Source organism: Cucurbita maxima, unplaced genomic scaffold, assembly GCF_002738345.1.
Source record: "Cucurbita maxima cultivar Rimu unplaced genomic scaffold, Cmax_1.0 Cma_Scf00079, whole genome shotgun sequence".
In the NCBI taxonomy this organism is placed as follows: domain Eukaryota; kingdom Viridiplantae; phylum Streptophyta; class Magnoliopsida; order Cucurbitales; family Cucurbitaceae; genus Cucurbita; species Cucurbita maxima.
This window is the reverse complement of record NW_019272095.1, coordinates 324,092-332,705: the sequence shown is the minus strand read 5'-3', so window position 1 is coordinate 332,705 and position 8,614 is coordinate 324,092. Positions and strand designations below refer to the sequence as shown.

General features: G+C 40.3%; 2 protein-coding genes across 2 annotated transcripts in view; one reads left to right on the top strand and one right to left on the bottom strand.

Moving 5' to 3' along the window:
* LOC111472597 (putative methyltransferase At1g22800, mitochondrial) overlaps positions 1–3,107 on the bottom strand; it is a 9,649-nt gene extending 6,542 nt beyond the window's left edge. The window contains 6 exon segments of the mRNA XM_023118217.1: positions 26–95; positions 192–330; positions 1,198–1,276; positions 1,434–1,514; positions 2,707–2,929; positions 2,931–3,107. Coding sequence (XP_022973985.1) covers positions 26–95; positions 192–330; positions 1,198–1,276; positions 1,434–1,514; positions 2,707–2,929; positions 2,931–3,103 — 765 coding nt within the window. The 5' untranslated portion in view covers positions 3,104–3,107.
* LOC111472605 lies at positions 3,089–7,511 on the top strand. Its single transcript, XM_023118225.1, has 3 exons — positions 3,089–3,361; positions 6,025–6,139; positions 7,183–7,511. Exons 1-3 carry the CDS (start codon positions 3,140–3,142, stop codon positions 7,254–7,256), a joined length of 411 nt encoding a protein of 136 aa, XP_022973993.1. The 5' UTR covers positions 3,089–3,139; the 3' UTR covers positions 7,257–7,511.
* Positions 7,512–8,614: the final 1,103 nt, after the last annotated feature.

Below are 8,614 nucleotides of genomic sequence, written 5' to 3'. Positions count from 1 at the left end.
GGGGGTGCGCAGGGCTGGGAAAAACCTGAATCATGGCTCCAGGAAGATCATTTGTCCAGTGAAGACCCAAGCAACTTACAATTAGATCTACTGAACTTCACACCAGAAGTAAATGGAAGAAATGATAAAGCATGAGTTTCATTCAATCAATGACTGCACATTACTGAAATAGATACAAGCTATAAGAACACCTTTCTCGTATCGGTAGAAACTCTTCGTCACCAATAATAAAAGATGTTTCAACGTCCTGATCGTGTGCACCTGTATCATCTTTGCATGACATTATCATGTCATGTGATGCATCCATCATGATCAGCTTTTCAACTGAACCTGGCAAATGGATAAAAATTTATTTTACAATTTAATGCCAACACACGGGCGAGCGCGCACAAAAAAGAAAAAAAAAGAAAATTACAAATTCATTTATTTGCTTAAACTAAACCAATTGCAATCTCTTAATGAACTGAAGCAATCTATAATATAATGACAAGGACAAAGCACAAAGGTCAAACATATCACTATGGGCCAACATGAAATTTGTGGTTGGTAGTAAAACACCAATTCTCCTCTTGAAACTTAATTCGATCTTCATAGATTTCTCGAGATATTTTCTTAGGAAGTTTTGTTATTGCATTTATAACACCCTCGGGTTTAGGTGGACAACCTGATAAACACACATTGACAGGAATTAACTTATCGACTCCCCGAACAGTACTATAAGAATTGGTACTGAACATTACTCCTGTAATTGTACATGCTCCCAGTTATAACTGAATTATCCAATCTTCCAATTGATCAAGACCAGACATATCACTGTGACAATTATAAATGAAGTAGTGAACCCATAACATTCAGTGGAACCAAACGAAACGGACACAGAACACAATGGATAAGAATTACATAAACTCGAGAAAGTGTAGACAAAAAGTTTCAACTGGTCATGTCACGAGAGCTATACTTTTATGTTCTCAAGTAGTCACATTTCAAAACAACTTTATTTGATCATTGCATGCTTAGGATAATGATTCTTGATAACCTTAACATTCCTAAAATATTACATTCATACTTTTAAACGCGATCGTTTGAACTCATTTGATGCACTTAATTTATGAGGGACGACCCCTTAACTTCTCGTTCTCTCGAAGTCACATCTTTCTTTTTCCTAATAATTGAAGAAAATGGAAATAGGTTTATTACCACGGCCACGAAATGATCGCCTGATAGCCTTCAATGAACCCCCCAAACATAATGCTGTAGGGAATGTCCTCTTGCAATCCTTCAAAGGCACAATGTGAAACATGTAAGTCAAGGTACTTAGGATATGATTTCATCAAAAGGTGCAACATTTCCTTAGAAAAACAATAACTGAGAGATCAATGAATGGGATTCACAAGCTAAAATGAACATAACTTCACAATATCGCAATCTAATACCTCCAAACGATCCAATAAGTTATCTGCAACCGAATCAGTAAGAGAATCCTTTGGGCGCATCAACCAAGCGGCTCGGTCCCGCTGTCACCAAGAAACAACAATTTTGACCCTCCAAAAATTTAAAGACACCGCAAATCAGAAAGCTTATCGAGTAGGAGCTAAAATGTAACAGCTCAAGCCCACTGCTAGTAGATATTGTCCTCTTTGGGCGTTCTCTTTTGGACTTCCCCTCAAGGTATCTAAAACGTGTCTACTAAGGAGATGTTTCCACACCGTTACAAGGAATGCTTCGTTCCCCTCTCCAACTGATGTGGGATCTCACAATCCACCCTCTTGGGGGGCCAGCATCCTTGCTGGCATGCTGCCTAGTGACTGGCTCTGATACCGTTTGTAACAGTCTAATCTCATTGCTAGCAGATATTGTCCTCCTAGGGCTTTCCCTTTCGGGTTTCCCCTCAAGGTTTTTAAAACACGTCTACTAAGGAGAGATTTCCACACCCTTACAAGGAATGCTTCGTTCCCCTCTCCAACCGATGTGGGATCTCACAATCCACCCTTGGGGCCCAACGTCCTTGCTGGCATGCTGCCTAGTGGCTGGCTGATACTATTTGTAACAGCCTAATCCCACCGCTAGCAGATATTTTCCTCCTTGGGCTTTCCCTTTCGGGCATCCCCTCAAGGTTTTTAAAACCCGTCTACCAGGGGAGAGGTTTCCCCACCCTTATAAGGAATTCTTCATTCCCCTCTCCAGCCGATGTGGGATCTCACAATCCACCCCCTTGGGGGCTCAACGTCCTCGCTGGCACGCCGCCCGGTGACTGGCTCTAATGCCCCTAAGCCCTCTGCACAGATATTATCCTCTTTGGGTTTTCCCTCTCGAGTTTCCCCTCAAGATTTTTAAAACTCGGGAGATGTTTCCACACCTTACAAGGAATGCTTCGTTCCCCTCTCCAACCCATGTGGATCTCACATAAAAAGTTCCATGTAGTAGATATCCACTTGCCATTTAATCAAACTTGTTAAAAGTTATTTGTACACACAATAATCAGAACGAAAGCAGAATACGAACATATGAAACAGTGAATTGTCAATCCCCATCACGAAAAACAATAATACTCCCAGAATTTCCCTTTGAACAGATGAACATTACAAATTATCTTCACAATTTCACCATACTTTCTCCAAATATCTCCAAATACTCCTCTACAAACCTGTTCTGATGAACTTACATAGAACAAAGAACGAAAAGAAAATGCTGATCAATTAGGCTTACCTGTTTACGCTTAAGATCACGATCAAAAACCTTAACCTTCGAGGTCTGCGTTCCATCGCCGATCCTACCGTCGTAATTATCATCGCCAGTACAGAAAGAACAACATAGAATTGAATCCGGAAAATCTTGCCGTCTCGTACTCAGCGCTGAGAGCGATCTTCTGATTCCAGACGGCGACAGTCCTCTCATTTCTCTATTACCGATTGAACCTCGCCGGAGGGAGAGGAGGGAAATTTCGGTAATTTTTAAAGGGCTTGGGATATAAAGCTGTATCCAAACACTCCTTAAACCACCAAAACCGGGGGAGGAATAGAACTATCCGGATAAGAAGCGTCCTATTTAAGTTTCCAAACAGGGTCCGTATCACATCGTTTACAAGTTCCTTAAACCGCTGCATTTTACGGCTGTGGTTAGAATTTTGGGTTGGGCGAAAATGGCGAAGAAGAAGCAATTGGCATCTTCGGCTCCATGGCGAGGGGAGGAGGAAGTGGATGAGTTCGCCGGAGCAAAGCTCAAGGTGACTAAGAATCCCGGCGAGACTCCGGTAATGCACGTTCCTCGAAAGAAGAGCCTCAAATCCAAGAGCTCCATAGAAGAAGATGATTCCCTTGAGATTGACCCTGAGCTTCGCTACAGTTTCCAGCGAAATTACCAGGTTTAATTCACTTATCGTAGAACGTGTTCGTTGCTTAGAATTGTGCGTTTTTAGACGCTTAATTCACCGTTTCTTATCTGTTCGTAGCTGTTGCATATGTCGAATTCGTTTTTCCTTTTCATTTGCTTAGTTTTATTTTGGAAACATAGCTTTCATTCGATCATAGGTTCACTTGTTAGATTGTAGGATTATCTAGAAATAATCTGTTCTTTGATTACTGACTTCCAACTTCATGCTGATAAGCGTTTTAAGCCTCTTGATTATCATAACTGTGTCGACAGCAGAGAAATTTGAATAGAATAGAATTCTTTGGGAGAAGAGTGTGGGAGGAAAGTGTTAGAATTCTTTGGGAGAAGAGCGTGGGAGGAAAGTGTCCCACCTTGGTTAATTTAGGGAATGGTCATGGGTTTATAATCTAAGAATACACTCTGTATTGGTATGAGGCATTTTGGGGAAGCCCAAAGCAAAGCCATGAGAGCTTATGCTCAAAGTGTACAATATCATACCATTGAGGAAAATCATGTTCGTCTAACAAAGAGAACTTTGTAGAACTACGAAGGAATGCTTAATTGATTTTCTACCACTCCCACCAATGCCAACATATATATATATATATATATATATATATATATATATATATATATATATATATATATATACATGTGCAAGTGACCCTTCAACACATGTATCTATTCATATATGTATCTACTAGTGACCCTTTAACACCCTCCCTTAAATTGAATTCTGCAGAAAGAATTCAGCTTAGGACTTCACTTCATCTTCTTGAACTACATCTTAAGGTCACTAGTAGATACATGTATGAATAGATACATGTGTTGAAGGGTCACTAGTAGATACATATATAAATAGATACATGTGTTGAAGGGTCACTTGTACATGTATAGATACATGTATAAGGACATGTATGAATAGATACATGTAGGTTCATTAGTTCCTAATTAAATAGGTTCATTAGTTTCTAATTAAATAGGTGCATGACTTTTGGATAATGAATGGTAATGGGGATGTCCCAAATTACCTATATATATATATGTATGTTGGCATTTGTGGAAGTTGTAGAAAATCAATTAAGCATTCCTTCGTAGTAATACAAAGTTCTTTTCTCCCAAAGAATTCTACCAAATTTCTCTGCTATCAGAGTCACTAAACTTAGCTATGTCAATAGAATCCTCAAATATCGAATAAAAAATTGTGAGTCTCAAAGGTGTAGTCAAAAGTGACTAAAGTGTCGAACAAAGGGTGTACTTTGTTCGAAGGCTCCAGAGAAAAAAGTTGTGCCTCAATTAAATGTAGGCTATTCGAGAGCTCCATAAGCCTCAGGGGAGGCTTATAGTGTACCTTGTTCGAGGGGTGGATTGTTGAGGATTATTGGGAGTGAGTCCCACCTTGGCTAATTTAGGGAATGATCATGGGTTTATGAGTGAGGACTACTATCTCCATTGGTATGAAGTCTTTTGGGGGAGCCCAAAGCAAAGTCATGAGAGCTTATGCTCAAAGTGGACAATATCATACCATTGTGGAGAGTCGTGATTCATAACAAACTGGAGTGTGCTTAGAAAATTTTCACTACAAACCGCTATAAAAGAAAAAAGAAACACCTTAGCGGATTGATTCTCTAACATGTGTGGGTGGGCGTTTGGGTGATTAGTCGAAAGATGACTCTAAATGGGAATAGAGATGTGGATGTAGAAGAGAAGTTGGCTGGTGGCTTGGACCAATCAAATGAGAGTGCATTCATATCTAGTGGGGCTGAGAGCATGATATGACGAGGGTTTGGAGTATTTGGAAGAGAGGAGACGTGAGATCCAATATCGGTTGGAGAGGGGAATGAAGCATTATTTATAAAGATGTTTTAAAACATCGGTTGGAGAGGGGAATGAAACCTCTTCATAGTAGACACGTTTTAAAACTTTGAGAGGAAGCTCGGAAGGGAAAACCCAAAGAGGACAATATCTGTTAGCAGTGGGCTTGAGCTGTTACAAATGGTATCAGAGCCAGACACTGAGCGGTGTACCAGCGAGGACAGTGGGCCCCCAAGGAGGGTGGATTGTGATATCCCACATCGGTTGGAGAGGAGAACGAAACATTGCTTATAAGGGTCTCTCTAGCAGACGCGTTTTAAAACCTTGAGGGGTAGCTCGGAAGTGAAAATCCAAAGAGGACAATATCTGTTAGCGGTGGGCTTGAGCTGTTACAAATGGTATCAGAACCAGACACTGAGCGGTGTACCAGCGAGGACATTGGGCCCCAAGGAGGGTGGATTGTGGGATCCCACATCGGTTGGAGAGGAGAACGAAACATTGCTTATAAGGGTCTCTCTAGCAGACGCGTTTTAAAACCTTGAGGGGTAGCTCGGAAGGGAAAACCCAAAGAGGACAATGTCCGTTAGTGGTGGGCTTGGGCTGTTACAAATGGTATTAGAATCAAACATTGAGCGGTATACCAGCGAGGATACTGGGCCCCTAAGGGGTGTGGATTGTGAGATCCCACATCGGTTGGAGAGGAGGACGAAGCATTCCTTAACTGTACTTGGAGTGCTTTCCTTATTAATTGGGAAGTAATTAACCTTAGAAATATGTTCATATTAAATTATGAAATTGTTTTTAACTAATAGCAAGTTCTTAAAATTTTCTGTGGTGCAGTTTCTTCAACGAGTATTTAGCATTGACACCATTGTCAAACCTCTTCCACCAGCCATGGCGTACAATGCTTCCAGGAACTTACACTTCTTCACTCGCATTTTCACACAGTTCTTTGGTATGTATACCTCTTTCTTTTTTTTTCTTTTGCAAGTTCGGATTTGCACTCTACTCGGGCACGAAATTAAACTAACGTACGTATAGGACTTTTTGACGCCGACAATGGACCATAATTCATACTTCTAATAGGAACAATACTTTGTTTATCATGTATATGAACCAAGGTATCAATCATATAAAATAAACTTGAAGGAACTTGAAGGAAGATGTGAAGCAAATGTAACCAAGGTATCAATCATATAAAATAAACTTGAAGGAACTTGAAGGAAGATGTGAAGCAAATGTTGTGCAAATTATCACATTTTGGAATTGAAATTGAAAAGAATAGAGTTTTTATTTTAGCTTTGTTGAGAGCTAAACTTTTATTTGGTAAATTCTTGTGTTTAGAATTTACATGTCAGAGTCATTCAAGTGGTATTGATCAAACCTTTTATGAAATGATTCGAATCACGAGGTTAGAAACGAGTTTTCTTTACTCTTGATCTTGATCATTAAGGTAATCCGTTCAAAACTTTTCCTTGGGTTGATTCTATATCACATGCTATATTACCATTGACAATGTTAATGAAATCAACGGTTGTCATTATTCAATGAAATCAACTGTTTAGAACTTGCATGCTAGAGTCATTCAAGTGGTATAGATCAAACCTCTTGTAGAGTGATTCGAATCACGAGTTTAGAAACGAATTTTCTTTACTCTTGATCTTGATCATCAAGATAATCTGTTCCAAAACTTTCCCTTGGGTTGATTCTATATTACATCCTGTATTACCATTGACAAAATGAAATCAACTGTTTAGAACTTGTATTATAGAGTCATTCAAGTGGTATTGATCAAACTTCTTGTAGAGTGATTCGAATCACGAGTTTAGAAACAAGTTTTCTTTACTCTTGATCTTGATCATTAAGGTAATCCGTTCCAAAACTTTTCCTTGAGTTGATTCTATATCACATCCTGTATTACCTTTGACAATGTAATGAAATCAACGGTTGCCATTATTCAATGTTTTGTTCGTTAACACATCTGATCCCCCATACCAGACCCTGAAGGTATTGCAAACGCTCAGAAATCTCTTGGACTCGGACAGGAAGAGAAAGATCGCCGTGTTCGTTAAGTGGAGAAGAAAGGGAAATGACTGGGGACTTTGATGTATTTGGGAAGCATTATGCATAAATTTTGTTCAACTTCAAGTTTAATTACATTTGTTGGGTTTGTTGAAAACTTACACAAAAGAAAAATTGTTGCTACAATGAGAATTGAATGCTTCTTACTTCTAGACCCTTTTGGTTTGCAAAGAATCTATTCCTGTATTTGTTCAACGGGATCAGCTGAGTTTAGTATGATTTTTAAGGGTATTATCTTGAAATGATGCGGTTTTTTTGTAAATGCTTTGTGCGTAGGATGCATTTTTATAAACTTTTGAAGTGCTTAGCGATGTTAGACCCGCTCTCAGTAACTGTGACAGCGCAAGCCTACTGCTAGCAGATATTGTCCTCCTTATGCTTTTCCTTTCGGGCTTCCCTTTACGGTTTTTAATGCGCGTCTGTTAAGGAGAGTTTTTCACTCTTATAAAAAATGTTTCGTTCTTCTCCCCAATCGATATGGGATCTCACAATCCACCTCCCTTTGGCGACTAGCATCCTTGTTGACACTCGTTCCCTTCTTCGATCGATGTGGGACTCCCCAATCTACCTCATTTGGGGCTCCAATCGATGTGGGACCCCCCCAATTTACCTCATTTGGGGCCCAATTTTCTTGTTGGCACACCGTCTCGCGTCCACCCCCATTGGAGTTCAGCCTCTTCGCTGACACATTACTCGGTGTTTGGTTTTGATACCATTTGTAAGAAATCGACCCCCTTTGGCGACTAGCATTCTTGCTGACACTCATTCCCTTCTCTAATCGATGTGGGACCCCCCAATCTACCTCCTTCGGGGCCCAGCTTCCTTGCTGGCACACTGCCTCGTGTCCACCCCCTTTGGAGTTCAACCTCCTCACTGACACATTACCTGATGTTTGGCTTTGATACCATTTGTAACAGCTCAAGTCCCTTGCAAGCTTATATTGTCTTCTTTGGCATTCTCTTTCAAACTTCCTCTCAAGGTTTTTAAAACGTGTTTGCTATGGAGAAATTTTCACACTCTTATAAAGAATGTTTCGTTCTCCTCCCCAACCGACATGGGATCTCACAATCCACCCCCTTCAAGGATCAACATCTTTGTTGGCACTCGTTCCCCTCTCTAATCGATGTCATTCCTCTCTTCGATCAATGTGAGATCTTACAATCTATTGACTTGAGTTATTACAAATGGTATCAGAGCTAAACACTGGGCGGTGTGCCAGCAAGGACGCTGAGCCTCGAAGGGGGGTGGACACTAGGCGGTGTGCCAATGAGGACGCTGGAGAGGGGAGTGAAGCATTTCTTATAAGGGTGTGGAAACCTCTCTCTAATAGACAATGATACGTAACGAG